Source organism: Sturnira hondurensis, unplaced genomic scaffold (assembly GCF_014824575.4).
Source record: "Sturnira hondurensis isolate 20B ecotype Veracruz unplaced genomic scaffold, ASM1482457v3 Scaffold0018728, whole genome shotgun sequence".
Taxonomy (NCBI): domain Eukaryota; kingdom Metazoa; phylum Chordata; class Mammalia; order Chiroptera; family Phyllostomidae; genus Sturnira; species Sturnira hondurensis.
This window is the reverse complement of record NW_028091359.1, coordinates 20250493-20271125: the sequence shown is the minus strand read 5'-3', so window position 1 is coordinate 20271125 and position 20633 is coordinate 20250493. Positions and strand designations below refer to the sequence as shown.

The 20633-nt window shown below is 38.3% G+C and overlaps 1 protein-coding gene and 1 non-coding gene across 2 annotated transcripts in view; one reads left to right on the top strand and one right to left on the bottom strand.

The window, feature by feature from the left end:
- PAFAH1B1 (platelet activating factor acetylhydrolase 1b regulatory subunit 1) overlaps positions 1-20633 on the bottom strand; it is a 70516-nt gene that overhangs the window by 34325 nt on the left and 15558 nt on the right. The window contains exon 2 of the mRNA XM_037070320.1: positions 8767-8988. Within this exon, the coding sequence (XP_036926215.1) occupies positions 8767-8798 (32 nt within the window). The 5' untranslated portion in view covers positions 8799-8988. The remainder of the gene's footprint in view (positions 1-8766; positions 8989-20633) is intronic.
- Positions 16203-16305, top strand: LOC119003845 (U6 spliceosomal RNA). Its single transcript, XR_005070047.1, has one exon. It is a non-coding gene; the product is annotated as a U6 spliceosomal RNA (small nuclear RNA).

Here is a 20633-nt window from a genome sequence, read left to right as displayed (position 1 = left end):
TGTCCTCTAGGTTTGCTTTTGTTTTAGGTGTGGTTGTTAATAACTGTGAGTTTGCTGTCCTTTCACTGTTCATATTTTTTATCTTCTTTTTCTTAGATAAGTCCCTTTAACATTTCATATAATAAGGGCTTGGTGATGATGAACTCCTTGAATTTAACCTTATCTGAGAAGCACTTTGCCTAGAAAGAAGAAAATAGTTTCTTCAAGAAAATATGAAATATATGGCTATTTTATATTTTGCTATAAATTAGCCAACTTTTCTTTTGGTTTCCATGTTTAATATCTTTAGGAAGTCCTTTTCTACCAAGAGGCAGTATTTTCTTTTCTTTAAATTCTTTATTCATTTATTTGAGAGAGAGAGAGAGACAGAGAGAGGAACAGAAAGAAACATCAATTTGTTGTTCCACTTCTTTATGCATTCATTGGCTGATTCCTGTATGTGCCCTGATTGCAGATTGAACCTGCAACCCTGGCATATCCAGACAATGCTCTAACCAACTGAGCTACCCAGCCAAGGCCAAAGGCAGTATTTTTCTTTTACCACTTTTACATTGTTATTTGGTTTGTGTTTAACATTTGGGCTTTCACTTCATCTGGACTCGTTTACTTTATTTAATACAACCTTGTTATACTAACATCATTAACTAAATAGCACATCTTTTTCCTATGTAAAATGCCATCTTTATTGGATGCTGCATTTCCACAGATAAATGGGCCAACCTCTGAACTTTACTGTTCTCCTAACCTATTTGCCTATGCCACAATATTTTATTTATTACCTGTACAATAAAGTCTGAATATGCATAGTTAGTTCCTTTTTTATTAATCCTTTAAGTTTTTTTCTCAATTATATTTAATTTGGTTAATAACTTGGGAGTTCTAAAATCTTTTTTATTCACTTTTTTCACCATAAGCACAGCAAAGACATATTTTCTACATACATTATCCAAAAAGAAAAATAATTTATTTTGTATGCCATCTTGCTACTGACCACCATACTAAATCCAGTAATGCTAATTGTTGCTTCTTTTCAATGTTATACTATCAATATCTTTATGTCTGAGTTCACATTAAAAATTAGCTTTTTATTATAATGTTTTATTATTTTTCTCATGCACAGTATTTCCATCAGGGTTTTTCTAGCCTCATGAAATGGGATCCTAAATTTTCCCTCTTTCTATTCTGGAAGAAACAATATAATCTGGGAAGTTACTGGTCCTTAAATACTCAAAAGAATTAAGAGCCTAGGCTTGAAAACTGTCTAGACTTGAAATTTGTAACTATGTTATGATTTCCTTTACAGTTAATGATCTATACAAATTTGCTAGTTCTTCCTTATACAACTTTATTATACATTTTTTTCTTAGAAAATCACCCAGGTCATATATATATTATTACATTTAATTATATAGAACATTTCCATAATTTAAAAATCACATCTCAGTTCATTTTATGTTGCCCTCTTGTTACTGTATTATTTATTTGTGTATGTTCTTCCTACTAATCAGTTCCGTCTATTTTATGGTCTTTTTAAAAAGTTAGTTTTTAGGGACTTCTGCCAAGATGGAGGCATAGGTGGAAACACTGTGCCTTCTCCCCACAACCAAGTTTGACTACAACAAAAGTTTTGGAGAACTAGAACACACCCAAAGACCAGAACACGGAATTATACGGAAGTCCGACCGCTAAGAACCGTTCAACGGGGACGGTAGGAGAGGCGGAACCAGCAGCGGAGCTGGGTCGGGCAGGACAGATGCCCCAACCTAGGCGCTAGGCGCGCGGGCAGCCCAAAGCCAGTCGGGGTGCGGGGCAGACAGACCAAGGTCGCACATTCGCGCACAGTGAGATGGACCACGCAGACCCCAGGGGACGAACCCAGTGGTGGAGGGCCAACAGCGGTGGCACACTCGAGTGCAGTGGAACGAAACGCGTGGGCCTGGTGACAGTGGTGGCTGCGGTGCCGGTGGGGGTCATGGCAGTAGGCGGCAGAGGGAAGCCATTGTACCTCTTTGACCCCGCACCCACATACAACGTCACAACCCAGCAACTGAGTGGCCCCGCCCTGGTGAACACCTAGGGCTCCGATCCTGCTACTTAACAGGCATGAACAGCCCAAAAGATGGCGCAAGAGGAACTCAAAGTCCCAGACCCAATAACTCTAAGCGACCGAGAAATTACCAGCCTCTCAGAAGCACAATTTAAGACACTATTTATCAGGATGCTCACAGAATTGGTAGAGTACAGTCACAAATTAGAGGAACATATGAAGGCTAAACTAATTGAAATGAAGGGAGATGTCCAGGAAACCAATAGTGATGTAAAGGAAACTGGGACTCAAATCAATGGAATGGACCAGAAGGAAGAACAAAACATCCAACCAGAAAGGAATGAAGAAATGAGAATTCAAAAAAATGAGGAGAGGCATAGGAACCTCCAGGACATCTTTAAACGTTCCAACATCCGGATTATAGGGGTAACAGAAGGGGGAAAGAAACAGCCACAAGTGGAAAACTTATTTGAACTAATAATAAAGGAGAACTTCCCCAATCTGGCAAAGGAAATAGACTTCCAGGAAATCCAGGAAGCTCAGAGAGTCCCAAACAAGTTGGACCCAAGGAAGAATACACCAAGGCACATCATAATTACATTAGCCAAGATAAAAATGAAGGAGAGAATCCTAGAAGCAGCAAGAGATAAGGGGACAGTCACCTACAAAGGAGTACCCATCAGACTGTCAGCAGATTTCTCAAAAGAGACCTTATAGGCAAGAAGGAGCTGGAAAGAAGTATTCCAAGTCATGAAATCCAAAGACCTACAGCCAAGATTGCTTTATCCAGCAAAACTTTCATTTAGAATGGAAGGACAGATAAAGTGCTTCTCAGATAAGGTCAAGTTCAAGGAGTTCATCATCAACAAGCCCTTATTATACGAAATGCTAAAGGGACTTATATAAGGAAAAGAAGATGAAAAATATGAACAGTGAAAGGACAGCAAACTCACAGTTATTAACAACCATACCTAAAACAAAAGCAAACCAAGAGGACAGCTAGATCAGGAGTGGAACCATAGAAATGAAGAACACATGGAGGGTTAGAAACAGGGGGATGGGAGGAGGAGAAGGGGGGAGAAGGTACAGAAAATAGCATAGACAGTAGGAAGAAAATAGATAGGGGGAGGGCAAGAATGGGGGGAATATAGAATCTAAAGAACTTGAGACACGTGGTTATAAACTAAGAGGGGGAGAATGGTGGGGGAGGGAGTGTGCGGGTGGAGGGGAATTAAGGTGGGGAATTGAACAACTGTAATGGTATAATCAATAAACTATATTAAAAAAAACCTAAAACAAACCAAAACAAAAGAAAAGAATAATTTATAGGGAATCAACAGTAGAGTAGGTGAAGCTGAGAATTAAATCAGCAATTTGGACAATAAGGAAGCCCAAAACCTACAATCAGAACACCAAAATATAAAAACCATAAAAAAATGAAGATAGTTTAAGGAGCCACTGGGACAACTTCAAGCACATCAACATTCTCATCATGGCAGCACTGGAAGGAGGAGAAAGAGTTGAAGAAAGTGAAAATGTATTTGAAAAAATAATGACAGAAAACTTCCCTCACTTGGTTAATGCAAAAGACATATAGATACAGGAAGTGTATAGAAACCCAAACAAGATGAATCCAAAGAGGCCCATGCCAAGACATACCATAAAATGCAAAAGGTTAGCCCTGACCAGGTTGCTCTGTAGGTTGGAGCACTATCCCTTAAACCAAAATGTTGTGGGTTCAATCCCCAGTCAGGGTGCATACACATCAGTATTTCTCTCTCTTTCCTCCTCTCTCTCTAAAATCAATACACATATCCTCAGGTGAGGATTTTTAAAAAACAGAAAAGGTTAAAGATAAAAAGAGAATTTTAAACGTACCAAGAGAAAAGCAATTAGTTATATTGTCAGCTGATTTCTCAACAGAAACTTTGCTAGCTGAAGGAGTTAGCAAGAAATATTCAAAATGATGGAAAGCAAAGACCTATAACCAAGATTACTCTACCCAGCAACGCTATCATTTAGCATCAAAGGACAGATAGAGCTTCCCAGACTGGGAAAAAAAAAAAACCTAAAGGAGTTCATCGCCACCAAACTAGTACTGTATGGAATGTTAAGGGTCTTCTTTAAGACAGGGAAGAAAAAGATAGAAAATATGGACAACAAAGTGGCACTAAATGCATATCTATCAATAACTGAATCCAAAAAATAAAGGAACATGCAGAACAGAAACAGATTACTAAATACAGAGAACATTTTGACGGTTGCCAGATTGGAAGGGGTGGGGACTGGGGGAATGGGTGAAAAAGGTAAAGGGATTAAGAAGCACAAATTGGTTGTTCCAGAATAGTCATGGGCATGTAAAGTACAGCACAGGGAATACAGTCAATAATATTGTAATAATTATGTACAATGTCAGATGAGTGTGAGATTTATTGGGACAATCAGTTATATAGTGTCAAATCACTGGGGTGTATACTTGAAACTATTATATTCCTGATATAATAATGTATGTCAACTGTAACTGAAAAATAAGAATAGTTTTAAAATACAGAAAAAAATCCCACTAAATTATTATAAAGGCAACTGAGCCCTGACCAGTGTGGCTCAGGCAGTTGGGTGTCACCCTGCAAAACAAAAGTTTGCTGGTTTGATTCCCAGTCAGGGCACATGGCTCAGCTGCAGGCCAGGTCCCTGGTTCAGGGTGTGCTAGAGGCAACTGATCAATGTTTCTCTTAATTATCGATGTTTCTCTTCCGCTCTCTATAAAGAAATTTAAAAAAGAGGCAAACTTAGGTGCCAAAATTTATCTGATTTGTAAGAGGAACATAATCATGTTTCCATTGTTTTCAAAATTAAAGAAAAAGAAAAAACCTTCATTTTATTTCCTTACTAAGAATTGGAAGAGTCTGCATTAATTTCCTAAATTTACATTTAGATCTGTTAAGACAAATTTTCTACTTGAGCACCGTTAAGTCAATTTTTACCTAAAAGTCTTTGCAAATTCAGCCACTAAAATTAGATTCTACCTATCTCAATGTCCAAATGAAAAGCTCTATTTGTGGCTATAATGTTTAAATACTCATCTGAAAATGAAGAGTAAAAAGCATGACTTGAAGTCAGCTGACACAAGACATCTAGAAAAAAGATCTGAACTGACTTGGAACAGATAAACCCAACTTATTTAAAGTAATATAAACCACACACAGAGCAAAACAAAACGAAACTAATCATGTAACCTGCAAGCCCAGTACAGTAAGGCCTCACTTCACATCATTAATAATAGGTTTAATGAAATGACAGATAATGAGAAGAATTTTACCACAGGCTAACTGATATAAAATGATGAGTTAAGTTCTTATGGCATCAAAGTTGTAATGAAATGAGAAGCCTCTGAAGCAAATGACATTATTTGAGGACTTGCTGTATTTGATTATATATTGTCTTGGGCAGGATGGATAGGTGGAAGGAAAACTGCAAATTCTAAACCTTTTGCAGGAGGACTTTTTTCTTTTTGAAATGGCATGAACATAATTCTGAAACTATTTTATAAGTATTACAAGATTGAACAAATGACTCGAGAGTCAGTGTATTGAAAGAAAGAAATAGCCCTGGCTGATGTGGCTCAATGGATTGAGTAGCAGTCTGCAAATACAGGGGTTGCTGGTTCAGTTCCTGGTCAGGGCACATGCCTGGGTTGCAGGCCAGATACCCAGTTGGAGAATGTGAGAGGCAATTGATCTATCAACGTATCTCTAACACATCAATGTTTCTCTCCCTCTCTTCCTTCCTCCCTCCCCCTTCCTAAAATAAATAAAATCTTAAAAAAAGAAAAGAGGTACCACAGAAGGAAAGACAAGAAAGAAACTAGCAGAATTAGAAATCAGAGTAGTCTTATTTAATTTCTAAAATAAGTATGGGTATATGTATATATACATCAGTGGTTCTCAACTGGACATTCTGCCCCCCAGAGGACAGTGGCAACACCCACAGACACTGTTAATTATGGCATTTAATGTGCAGAGGCCAGGCATGTTGCAAAACAACCAACGGTGTACTGGACAGCTCCTATAGCAAAGACTTACTTAGCCCAAGATGTCAACACTGCCAAGACTGAGAAAACTTAGTACACGTGTATACCAGGTGTCTGTATATGTGTTTATACATATTTGTATTTCCTAGTCCTGTCTCTTTATTTTCTATTTTTAAAGACTTATTTATTCTTAGAGAGAGGGGACGGGAGGGAGAAACACAGGGAAAGAAATGTCAATGTGTGGTTGACTCTCATGTGGCCCCCACTGGGGACCTAGCCCACAATCCAGGCATATGCCCTGACTGGGAATGAAACCGGTGACCTTTTGGTTCACAATCCGCGCTCAATCCACTGAGCTACACCAGCCAGCGCTAGTTCTATTTCTTTAACGGGCTCAGAAGCAAAGACAACCCAGTAGCAATAAATACACTTAGTATCTTGTATTTTAATGTTTAATACTTGATGTCTCCACTTAGGGAACCAAGGCTTGTTATAGCAATGCTGATTCTAGGGTTAAGGCAGGATTGGTACACAATAAGCCTAGAACATCTTATTATGACAGAAAGTAAGGAAGTGCACATAAAAAATGATAATGGTATATATAAAAACCAAATGTCTCCTATGGGACAATCTAGAACAATTTACGTACCAAAGCAGTAAAAATAGTAGTGAATAATGAAACTATTGAAAATATGAGAATCCATGAGTTCATACCAATAATGAAAAGACAAGTAAGTAAAAAGGAGAAAAAGAAGGTTCTTTGGTTACAGTAAAATGCTTAGTGCTGATTAACAAATGTAGAAAGAGTAAGTGTTGAAAAACACTTACTGTGCAACCATGGCAGGGACTCGAGGGGGACTATTGGTGGGAAATAAGAATGTTGCCCTGGCTAATGTAGCTCAGTGGATTGAGCGCGGGCCATGAACCAAAGGATCGTGGTTTGATTCCCAGTCAGAGCACACGCCTAGGTTGCAGGTCAGTTCCCACAGCAGGGGACCCACGAGAGGCAACCATACATTGATATTTCTCTCCTTTTCTCCCCTTCCCTTCCCCTCTAAAGATAAATAAATATTTTAAAAATCTTTAAAAAAAAGAATGTTGCCCTGGCTGGTGTAGCTCAGTGGATTGAGTGTGAGCCTGCAAACCAGATGATCAAGGTTCGATTCCCAGTCAGGGCACATGCCTGGGTTGCAGATCAGTTCCTGGCAGGGACCAGTTCCCAGCAGGGGATGCACAAGAAGCAACCATACATTGATGTTTCTCTTCCTCCCTCCTTCCCTTCCCCTCTAAAGATAAATAAATAATAAAATATTAAAAAAAAAGAATGTTTGCATGGTCTTAAAGTATCACCCCCGTTATTTGTTAAAAAGGAAGGAATAGTAACTATACAGCAGAGAAATCAGGGATCTTTACTGAGGGATCAAAATTAACATCACTGAGGGATGAATGAACATTATGGGTCTCCTGAGAACACAAAATTACTTAAACGTAGTATCCTGGCCAAGAATGCATACACTGAATCTACTCATGAGGAAACATCAGACCAATGCAAAACAGGGAGCATTCTATTCAAGAGGAAGGGGGCTTCAAAAATGTCAATGCCATAAAAGACAAAGAAAAGTTTAGGATATGTTCCAGACTAAATGACATTTAGGAGAACTGAATACAATACCTAACCCTGGACTGGATGGTGTACTAGAGAAGATTAAAATATTACCATAAAAAACATTACTGGGTCAACTGACAAAATTGAAATACAGAAGGCAGATTTATAAATAAAAGTATTGTTTCAATATTAAAGTTACTGAAATTGCAAACTGTATGTGGTTTTATAGAAGAATCCTTATTCTTAGGAAGTGCACACTAAAAGCACCTGGGAGAAAGGTCCTTGATGTATGCAACGTACTTTCAAATAGCTTAGGAAAAATATATTTGTGTGTATATACAGCTACAGAGTGCAAATGATAAAGCAAACAGCACAAAATGTTAACAAGCGAATTTAGATAAAATTTAATGTATGTATATATTCTTTGTACTTATCTTACAAATCTGAAAATTTTAAATTATTTCCAAATAGAGTTTTCTTTAAAAAAATAAAAACACAGGAAATTTTTAAAAACTGGAACACAAAACTAAATTTTTTCCACTATATTCTTCACCTACAAAAATAGAATGCTATAAAACCCTTTATAATAGCAGTGGTCAAATCATTTTCATGTCTATCCAATTAATGCATTTGCAAATTATTATGTTAGCCATCACATAAAAATTCAAATCATCTCTAATAGCCAGAGGATGATAAAAAAATACAATAAGGCAAAGGAAAGGCCTTAGCAGTAATAACAAAACAGTTTTCATTTTTCTAATATATGGATCCACATAAAATAATTTAGAAGTGCTCTGAAGCACCTATCTTCCAAATGAATGTGATAATATATTTAAGACAAACTTAAGATAAAACTTATCCCAAATAATTTGTTTGTTTTGCTTTAAGCTTATACACAATAAGGTCACAAGGCTATATAGTGCTATGTCAAAGTAAGACCCAGTCTTAAAATCAGACCAAACTGCCCGCATCAATATTTAAACATTCCTAACAATAGTTTCAATCTGAGAACGGATCTACCCAGGCTACATTTTAATGTACTACTTTGTCCTTTATAAGAGAATATAAAAAAAAACAACTTACAGTTCATCTCGTTGTCTCTGGGACAGCACCATTTTGGCTGTAATGTCAAGCTTATCTGATATAGTGGTATGTCCCCTCCTTTGGGAAATCAAAAAGCTTTGTGATCCCTGGGTTTATAATTAAATATGCCACTAAGTGGCTTCCACACAGGAGAAGATGCTTCTTTTACAAGTGAATTCAACAAGTAACCAGGAGACAGTCAACAAGTAAGATTCATTCCACCTGAGGAAAAAGAGAGAAAAGATTATTATTTCTTTCACTTAGAATTTAAATTTCTAAATTATTACTGTAGTACACACTTTCAAAGACGAGTTTTATTGTGATGCTAATGTGAATATTAGCTGATTTTTCAACCTACTGAGAAAATCAATACCAAAATATATAGTATTTTATGTATTTTAAATTATCTTTAGTAGTTTACAGGACTGTTTTTAGATGTCCCCACTCCCAATCTGTATAACTATTAACCAGTGTCACCTCAATAAATTCAATAAAAAGAAAAAATAAAAAATTTAAAAATTGGAAAAATAAAATAATTTACTCTTTCCCTACTATGTCACCCACCAGATATATTGATACTAATTTTATTAAATTTCAAATATTAACACATAACCACTCTAAGAGGACTATGATACTCCCTTTAAGGATAAAAAATAAAAATTGTAATTTACCAAAAAGGTGTAATCTGAAATAGGCACGACAGATGACTTCATAAACTGTCCACAAACCAAAAGATTGACAACTATAACTGAAGTAGCCCTCAAAATTAAATATTAGTCACCAATAATCTTAGAATTGCTAATATTGGGTTGGCCAAAATGCCTGTTACATTTTTTCTGTAAGATGGCTTTAGTAGTGCTTACTTGTTTTTAACTTCATTCAAAACAATTTTGTTATACTGTATTGCGACAACTGTCATATCAGCATGCATTAAAAAAAATCAAAACTGGTGAATTTTTTTTAAAGATTTTATTTATTATTTATTTTTAGAGAGCAGGTAAGAGAGCGAGAAAGAAAGGGAGAGAAACATGTGTAAGAGAAACATTGAGTTGTTGCCTCTCGCCTGCCCCCTACTGGGGACCTGGCCCACAACCCAGGCATGTGCCCTGACTGGGAGAGTTGAACCAGCGAAGAGTTGAACCTGTTGAACCAGCAGTTCACAGGCTGATGCGCAATCCACCAAGCCACACCAGCCAGAGCAAAATTGGTGAATTTTTGTGCAGCCGTTTAAATATTAAAGATGGAAGAAAATACACATTTCAGAGCTTATACTTTATCATTTGAAGAAACGTAAAAAGGCAATTGAAACACAGAAAAGACCTGTGCAGTGTATGGAGAAGGTGCTTATGACTGACCGATCATCTCAAAAGTGATTTGTGAGGTTTTTTCGTTACTTTTAACATTTTGGCCAAATAATTCTCTTATTTTGGCCATCCCCCTCCCCACCAGGGCTATCCAAATAATTCTTTGTTGTAGGGCTGTCTTATGAATTTGGAAGATGTTTAGCAGCACTCTTGGCTTCTAACTAATAGAAGCCAATAGGAGGAGATAGCCAACATAATAAAAATACCCAAATCAATCAAACATACTCAAAATATCCAAATCACCCAAATGACTGGTAAAAATAAAAATGGGTCTTTTAATTTAAAAATATACAAAAAACAACACATATGGACATTTTGGTCAACCCAATATTTACAATGTAAATAAACTAGTAATCTAATGCCTCTTAACTAATGCATTTAATCAAGAAATAATTTGCTCCAGATGGTGTGGCTCAGCGGCTTGAGGGCTGGCCTGTGAACCAAAAGGTAGCTGGTTTGATCCCAGGCAGGGTACATGCCTGCGTTGCAGGCCAAGTCCCCAGTTGGGGGCATGCCATTTCTCTCTTTTTCTCCCTCCCTTCCCCTCGTTGTGAAAATACATAAATAACATATATTTTTGAAAATCAGGAAATAACTTAAGCCCTAGCTGCTGTGGCTCTATGGACTGAGTGCGGGCCTACAAACCAAAGAGTCACTGGTTCAATTATCAGTCTAAGGTACATGCCTGGGTTGCATGCCAGGTGCCCGGTGGGGCACGCGAGGGCAACCACACATTGATGTTTCTCTCCCTTCTTTCCCCTCTCCAAGAATACGTAAATCTTAAAAGGAAAAAAAAAAAAGAAGAGCCCTAGCCGGTATGGCTTAGTGTATTGAACACTGGCCTTTGAACCAAAGGGTTGCCAGTTTGATTCACAGTCAGGGCACAGGTCTGGCCTGGGAGGCCAGGTCCCTAGTGGGGGGTATGCAAGAGGTAACCACATCTTGATATTTCTCTCCGTCTCTTTCACCTTTCCCCCCTCTCTAAAAATAAGTTAAATAAATACAATCCTAAAAATAAAAAATAATTATTTTACTTCATTTTGTATCCTTCAGAATCATGTGTTTAAAAAAACATAGAATGAACTGCCCTAGATTTTAGATCCTCACACAGTAAGCCAATTCTCTAACCCGGTTTTTAGACAATGTTACTTAATATTTCAAAGCCCCCTCTTTATTTACACTTGTAACATTATAAAATTAATTCCCATACAATATCCAAAAAGTATCACAGTATGGATAAAAGAAATATCAAACTTTCTTAAACAATTATTCTTCAAATCTCCCATTTTAAAAAAATGTAGTCTTATCACATTGTGCAAAAATAAGAGAGAATTTCTACTGTATTTAGGAAATGTATTGGAGATATTCTCACTTAAAATGGAGACTGATATTACAAAATTAAATTGGAAGGGACACTTGAAGGAAATAGAAAACCATCCTGCAAATGAAATGAAATTAACAGCTAAAGAAGGGCCTGTGGTACCACTGATGTATCAAGAGACAAAACATGGACGGAAGAGACAGAAAGTACTTCTTTAGTACCTTTTTTCATGCCTCAGCAGGCACTATTCCAGGCACTGAGGATATAGTGATGAATAACCTAGCCCAGAAAAAAATGAAAAAGCAAACCCTCATTTTAAATGTGAGCCCTATATGAAAGAGAGTGAAGGTCCAGATGTTCCCAGTGGCAGCTGCCATTTTAATGGAAATCCTTCTCTATTGAGAAATTCTAGAAAATATAATCAGGGATTTATTTTATGATCTTTAATTATACTTCCAACCTGGAGGCCAGCTAGCTCAAACTGAGAGCTGAAAAACATGACTATCACTATGTCTAAATCAGAGACATATGACTGTGAATAAGAAATAGGAGATTGAGGACTCCCGGCCAACATGGAGGCATAGGTGGAAACACTGTGCCCCCTCCCCACAACTAAATTTAAAGACAGCAAAGTTTAGAAACAAAAACGCAGCCATAATAGTGAAAACTGAACTGTATGGAAGTCCGACAACAACAAACCATTCAGCCAGACCTACTAGTAAGAGGGGCGGAGGCAGGGGCAGAGGCGGAGTGGGGTTGGGCAGGAAAGATCGTCCGACCGACCCAGGAGCGGAGGCGGAGGCAGTTGCTGGATCCCAGGCATGGGGTAGTGACAGGTGAACCCAGTGAGGGCGCAGGGCAGCTGGCTGGCTGCGGTCACACATTCGAGTGCAGATAAAGCAAGCAAAGGAGCGAATAGTGAGACAGACCGCTCAGGCTAGGGCCCCAGCAACGGGAATTAGAGCCTGAAAGCATCAGCTGGAAAAGACTTTTTCAGGGTGGAGGGGTCGGGAGAGGCTCCCAGGTCCACAGAGAGTTCGTTGGAGAGACCCACGGGGTCCTGGAGAGTACACGGGCCCACACACCCAGGAACCAGCACCAGAGGGGCCCAATTTGCTTGTGGGAAGCTGCAGAGGGGACAGAAATCTGAGAAAGAGTGGAGCAGAGCAAAGCGCCATTTTTTCCCTCTGACCCCACCCCCACATACAGCATCACAACCTAGCAACAGGGTCACCCTGACCTAGTGAACACCTAAGGCTCCGCCCCTCATACATAACGGGTGGGAACAGACCAAAACATTATGACTCAAGAACAACTCAGCCCCAGAGCCTATAATTCTAAGCAACCAAGGAATAGCCAACCTTTCAGATGCACAGTTCAAAACACTGGTGATCAGGATGCTCACAGAATTGGTTGATTTTAGTCACAAATTAGAGGAACAAATGAAGGTTAAACTGATTGAAATGAAGGGAAATGCACAGGAAACCAGTAGTGATGGAAAGGAAACTGGGACTCAAATCAAGAAAGTGGACCAGAAGGAAGAAAGAAACAACCAAACAGAAAAGAAGGAAGAAATAAGAATTCAAAAAAATGAGGAGAGGCTTAGGAACCTCCAGGACATCTTTAAACATCCCAACATCCGAATTATAGGGGTACCAGAGGGGGAAGAGGAACAGCCACGAGTGGAAAACTTATCTGAACTAATAATAAAGGAGAATTTCCCCAATCTGGCAAAGAAAATAGACTTTCAGGAAATCCAGGAAGCTCAGAGAGTCCCAAACAAGTTGGACCCAAGAAGGAACACACCAAGGCACATCATCATTACATTAGCTAAGATTAAAATGAAGGAGAGAATCTCAAAAGCAGCAGGAGATAAGGAGACAGTCACCTACAAAAGAGTGTCCATCAGACTGCCAGCAGATTTCTCAAAAGAGACCTTACAGGCAAGAAGGGGCTGGAAAGAAGTATTCCAAGTCATGAAATCCAAAGACCTACAGCCAAGATTGCTTTATCCAGCAAAGCTTTCATTTAGAATGGAAGGACAGATAAAGTGCTTCTCAGATAAGATCAAGTTCAAGGAGTTCATCATCACCAAGCCCTTATTATATGAAATGTTAAAGGGACTTATCTAAGAAAAAGAAGATAAAAAAATATGAACAGTGAAAGGACAGCAAACTCAGTTACTAACAACCACACCTAAAACAAAAGCAAACCAAGAGGATAGCTAGATCAGGAGTGGAACCATGGAGGGTTAGCAACAGGGGAGTGGGAGGAGAAGGGGGGAGAAGATACAGAAAATAAGTAGCATAGACGGTAGGTAAAAAATAGATGGGGGGGAGGGTAAGAATAGTAGGGGAAATATAGAATCTAAAGAACTTGAGACACGTGGTTATAAACTAAAGGGGGGAGAATGGTGGAGGAAGGGGTGTGCAGTGTGGAGGGGAATGAAGGGGGAATAGAACAACTGTAATGGTATGATCAATAAAATATATTTTTTTAAAAAGGTTGCTGGTTTGATTCCCAGTAAGGGCACACGCTTTGGTTGCAGGACACGCCCCCAGTTGGGGCTATGAGAAAGTCAACCACACATTGATGTTTTTCTCTCTCTCTACCTTCTCCTTAAAATAAATAAATAAAATCTATTAAATGGAGGGTTCATCACACTACACCCTAATTTTTTATGGGTCTGATATTTTCTAAAATAAAGTATTTTTTAATGATAGGGAAATATGAAACAAGGAGCTAAGGACAGAGAGAGAGAAATGTGATCCACACATAGAAGTCTTACACATAAAGACAGGCCACCTCCTCCACTGTGTTAGAAAGAAGACTGCAAATACGTTTTTTATATTTTGGGAAAATAGGAAGTAAGGTCATTTGCTGAATGGGCAGGATAAGGAAGAAGGCATTAAGAGGCTTGAAATAGCTGCTATGGAGAACAAAGAAATGGAAAAAGAAGAACATTTTTTAGCTGGAAGACTGAATTTTTAGTGGTACCAATGTACAAAGATGTGATTTTTTTTTCTTTTAAAGATTTTATTTATTTATTTATCTTTAGAGGGGAAGGAAAGGGAGAGAAACATCAATGTATGGTTGCCTTTCATGTGTCCCCTGCTGGGAGTTGGCCTGCAGGGAACCTGCCTGCAACCCAGGCAATGTGCCCTGACTGGGAATCGAACTGCAAACATCTGGTTCGCAGGCCCGTGCTCAGTCCACTGAGCTACACCAGCCAGGGCTGATTTTTTTTTTCTTTATTAAGTATTTAGCTGTGGCTATGTCTGCAGCTACAGTTTGGCTGCAGACACAGAAGAGTTGCAGGTTTAGAGATCTAAGGTTAGGTTGAGAGTTTCCAAAGGTTAGTGTGATGAATGTACATAATGAAGAGATGAAATAATGGTTCAAAGAGCCAAAACTGCATTGTGCAGAAAGTGAAAACTAGAAAGAAAAATTCAAAGTCCAAGGGATCAGGAAAGCAGGTCTCTATAACATGGGAGAACAGTCAGAGAATGGAGTGATTAAATTTAAGACTTCCCAATTTGCTGTTAACAATATGTTAATAATGTTTTATACAACTAGCTAAGTATTGAGGACACATGGTAAAGAAAGACAATGAGTATGATGACTACTAAATGCAGATGAAGAAAATGTGGTCTTAAGCCTGTCATCAACTCTATAGCCCTGAACAATTCATCTAATTTTTCTGGAAAGTAGGTAACATCTAAGGTTCCTTTTAACTCAGATTATTTCATTCTCTATCAATTTCCTACCTTTAATATATAATTTTTTTTTGCTATAGGAAAGTACAAGTATTTGATTGAGTTATATTTCAGAGTGTAATGTACCTTTCCAGTTACCTTTTAGCTTAATATATTAATGTAATTGCAAAATATCACATGACAACAGAAAAAACTATTCTAATTTTTTGCGAGTATTTTGCCAAAAATATTTCGCAAACTATATCCTGAACAAAGGATATAGTTTGAAGTACTTTGCAATTAACAATATATAAGGAACCACACAAATAAACTAGGTAACACTGTCTCACGACCTGGTGAAGGAGTTCTTAATCTTTTTTTTTTGGCGGGGGGGGGGGGGGGGGGGGGGGGGGGNGGGGGGGCGGGGCGGGGGGAAGGACGGGAAGGGATGAAGTCCATTGGATTCCTTTGAGAATGTGATGAAAGCCTGAATGTTTTGACTCAAAGAAGCACTTATAAACAAAATATTACATGCATTTTTACAGGGTTCAGAATTCCTCCTAAAGTGAACATAATGAATGAAAAGACTTACCATTTTTAAAAACTATTTTGGCAGTCCTTCAGTAATCCCTTCTAAGCTACTTGTATATATTACAAACATATTTCAAAGAAGAGTCTCATTTATTCATTTGTACATCAATATCCAGACATTAATTTTAGAGATCAGATCTGTGTTGCGTGAGCCATAGAAACAGGCCTCAGTATGCTTTTTGGAATGCAGAATTCTTTAGTATTCTATGTACTCTAATATATCCTCTTATCTGCTACACCAATGTAGCTCTCTTAGCAATGTTTTACTACCTGGGTTAAGTACCTCACCACAAAAAGAGAAAGGGGAAGAGTAAAAAGAAAAGATAAAGAAAATAATATCGCATAAAAAATAATCTAATAAAAGAATGGTGAGTCACTTAATAATTTAAATCTTCTCATTTTAAGTTTCAATGTGGTAACATACGTTTATACTTATCAAAACAAACTTTACAAAGTATTATTTCAGTGCTCTCTTTGGCAGCACATGAACTAAAATTGGAATGCTAGAAGATTAGCATGGCCCCTGTGCAAGAATAACACACAAATTTGTAAAGTGCTCTGTATTTTTTAAAGAAAAAATATTTCATTAATAATCTATTTCATCTGTTGGCCTTTGCCAACTAGGAGTTTATGTAATAGGGGGAAATAATCCAGAAAATTAAGGGTGTGTGTGAGGGAACACAAACAGAAGTATTAACATAAAAAATGGAAATCATGAGATTTACTTATTATTAGATGTAAAGTAGGCATTTAAGAGAGCCACTAGTCATTGGATAATTACCAATGGCTCTAGCTCTTAAGAAACTGGCACCTGACAATGCTTTATTTAAAGAAGGTCAAAAGATTATCTACCTTGCTTGAACAGCACACTTTGTAGCTCATAATCCCATTCCAAATACTCAGATACAGCAATGGGGCAAGGGAGAAGCTACAATCAACCAAGATTTATTGGCCCTGGATGGTTTGGCTCAGTGGATTGAATGCCAGCCTGTAAACTAAAGGGTGGCCAGTTCGATTCCCAGTCAGGGCACATGGGTTGCAGGACAGGTCCCCAGTAAGGGGTGCACTAGAGGCAATCACACCTTAATGTTTCTCTGCCTCTCTTTCTCCCTCCCTTTGTCTAAAAATAAAATTAATAAAATCTAAGAAAAAAATTTTATCGAGCACCTTTTCAGACTAGCTAATTTTAAGAGTTAAATAAAATCTGCTGTTTTCCAATCAACTGTATGCTTCATGATACTCTGCAAATCATCAGGATTTTAAAAAATTAGTTTCAAAAAACAAAATTTTTCTCCAAGTCACTAATGGCACAAAAGATATTTTATTAATCTGTATGACTATTCATATTACAGACATACCTCTCTTGATGTTTCCAAATATTTTCACCATCTTATCCATTATCCTTACACGATTCTGTACATAATAATCCAATGAAGAAAACAAAAGCTAACCTTTTCTTAAAACATTCTTCTATAGAGAAATATTGGTCTAAAATTTAACAATTTAAGATTTTGATTTGAGTTAGACAAATAAAAGCTACTTAGTTATGCTGCCTACACATGGTGTTTTAAAAGAATCAGATCAAGATTTAAAAGGCACAGATAATCAGTATCCAACAAAAAGAGATACAAAACTTGGTTACTCATATCACCTGTCTTAATGTTCCTATCTAATAATCTGTTTTTTAGACACTCAAAAAATAATCAAACTGCAATATCATGGAAGAGAATACTGAGGTAGAGTTACAATAAAGTTCATGAGAATCAGACAGAAATTTTTTATTTAGAGCCTATATTTCTATTCTAACCTGAATGTTAACAGTTCCAACAATGTTGTGAATGCAAGACTTCCTTTATTTAATATTCAAAGCTTTATTTTAATAAAATATTACTCAACTGTTAACACAGAATTGGCTAAAGAAATTAACGATGTATTTTGTTTTATTTTTTCCTTTTCTTAAAAATATATTTTATTGATTATACCATTACAATTGTTCTATTTCCCCCTTCATTCCCCTCCACCCACACACTCCCTCCCCCACCATTCTCCCCCTTAGTTTATAACCACGTGTCTCAAGTTCTTTAGATTCTATATTTCCCCCCATTCTTGCCCTCCCCCCTATCTATTTTCTACCTACTGCCTATGCTATTTTCTGTACCTTCTCCCCCCTTCTCCTCCTCCCACTCCCCTGTTGCTAATTCTCCATGTGTTCTTCATTTCTATGGTTCCACTCCTGATCTAGCTGTCCTCTTGGTTTGCTTTTGTTTTAGGTGCGGTTGTTAATAACTGTGAGTTTGCTGTCCTTTCACTGTTCATATTTTTCATCTTCTTTTCCTTATATAAGTCCCTTTAGCATTTTGTATAATAAGGGCTTGGTGATGATGAACTCCTTGAACTTGACCTTATCTGAGAAGCACTTTATCTGTCCTTCCATTCTAAATGAAAGTTTTGCTGGATAGAGCAATCTTGGCTGTAGGTCTTTGGATTTCATGACTTGGAATACTTCTTTCCAGCCCCTTCTTGCCTGTAAGGTCTCTTTTGAGAAATCTGCTGACAGTCTGATGGGTACTCCTTTGTAGGTGACTGTCCCCTTATCTCTTGCTGCTTCTAGGATTCTCTCCTTCATTTTCATCTTAGCTAATGTAATTATGATGTGCCTTGGTGTGTTCCTTCTTGGGTCCACCTTGTTTGGGACTCTCTGAGCTTCCTGGATTTCCTGGAAGTCTATTTCCTTTGCCAGACTGGGGAAGTTCTCCTTTATTATTTGTTCAAATAAGTTTTCCACTTGTGGCTGTTTCTTTCCCCCTTCTGGTACCCCTATAATCTGGATGTTGGAACGTTTAAAGATGTCCTGGAGGTTCCTAAGCCTCTCCTCATTTTTTTGAATTCTCATTTCTTCATTCCTTTCTGGTTGGATGTTTTGTTCTTCCTTCTGGTCCTTTCCATCACTATTGGTTTCCTGGACATCTCCCTTCATTTCAATTAGTTTAGCCTTCATATGTTCCTCTAATTTTTGACTATAATCAACCAGTTCTGTGAGCATCCTGATAAACAGTGTCTTGAATTGTGCTTCTGAGAGGCTGGCAATTTCTCGGTCGCTGAGAGTTATTGGGTCTTCTTTGAGTTCTTCTTGCGCCATATTTTGGGCTGTTCGTGCCTGTTACATATGAGTGAAGCCCTAGGTGTTCACCAGGGCAGGGCCACTCAGTCGCTGGGTTGTGACGCTGTATGTGGGGGCGGGGTCAAAGAGGGACTATGGCGTCCTGTCTGCCGCCAGGGCCCTCACCGGTGCCACAGCTGCTGCCGTCACCGGGCCCACACATTTCGTCCCACTGCACATGAATGTGCCACCACCGTGAGCCCTCGCCCCCTGGGGCCTACGTGGTCCGTCTCACTGTGCGCGAATGTGCGACCATGGTCAGTCTGCCCCGCACCCCAACTGGTTCTGGGCTGCCTGCGGGCCTAGGTCGGGGGACTTGTTCTGCCCAACCCTGCTCGATGCTGGCTCTGCCCCTCTTACCGTCCCCGTTGAACAGTTATATGTAGTTGGACTTCCGTATAATTCAATTTTCTGTCCTTTGGCTGTGTCTTTGTTTCTCCAAACCTTTGTTATATTCAAACTTGGTTGTGGGAGAAGGCACAGTGTTTCCACCTATGCCTCCATCTTGGTGGAAGTCCGTATTTTCTTATTTTAATTGCCACACTGAAATACTAACAGGGTTCAACCATATAAAACTGCCAATAGCAGCAATTACACAGGTTCAATCTAATACTTACCAATGGTATTTTAACATTAGCAAAGTTCTTAGCAGCTAGTATAAATAGAACAGGAATTTATTTACATAGTGGTTTTTTTAAATTTACTCTTAGAGAGGGGAAGGGAGGGAAAGAAACATCAAATGTGCAAAAGACACATGGGATCTACTGCCTCTCAGTATGCCCCAACTCGGGACCTGGCTGGCAACCCAGGGATATGCCCTGACTGGGAATTGAGCTGGAGACCTCTTGGTTCACAGGCCTTCCCAGGTCAGCACTCAATCCACTAGGCCACACCAGCCAGGGCTTTTACATACTTCTGATGAAAAACTAAGCAAACAGAGCAACTCCCTCCTCTGATATCATAGTTTTTTGTACACACACATAATACACATATTTAACACTTCTCACACTACACTGTAATGATCTGCTTGATATTGTCTCAACTGTCCTCCAAAACTGCAACAAATTTATTCCTCACTGTATCTCTACCAAACATCATGGTAATTAACAACAGGTATCTAGTTGGTTTTTTAAATCCTCACTCAAGGATATATTTATTGACTTTACAGAGAAAGAGGGAGAAGAGATCAATGTGAAAAACAAAGATGGACTGGTTGACTCCTATATGCGCCCCAACTGGGGATGGAACCTGCAACCTTTTGGCGTACAGGAAGATGCTCCAAACTGAGCTAGATACTGCTAGGGCAGTATTTAATGTTTTTAAATGACTACCATAGGCATCACAGTAGTACTAAAATAAAAATTAATTGTATTCTCAGAACTAAAGATATATAACTTTATTTTCATCCTCTTGTCTTAAAACTTCAGAAAGATCAAAATCTGAAATATGGGTGACTATCTAAGTCCAGTTGCTTGGGACTGGTTTTGATGTAATGTTTTTTTTTTTTAAAGATTGAACATTAAAGTATCAGAGAAAGTACACCAATTTTAAAATTCCGTAGAAAAATCAATTGGCTGTCTTAACTTTATAGTGAAACTTTAAAAATTAAAGACCTTTATTCATACAACTCTTCTGGTTTCTGCTTACAAATGCTACATTTTCAAATGACAATTAGATAAATATAGCTCCAACGGCCCTGTAGATCTGATGTTTTTTCAAGTCAAAAGTCACACACA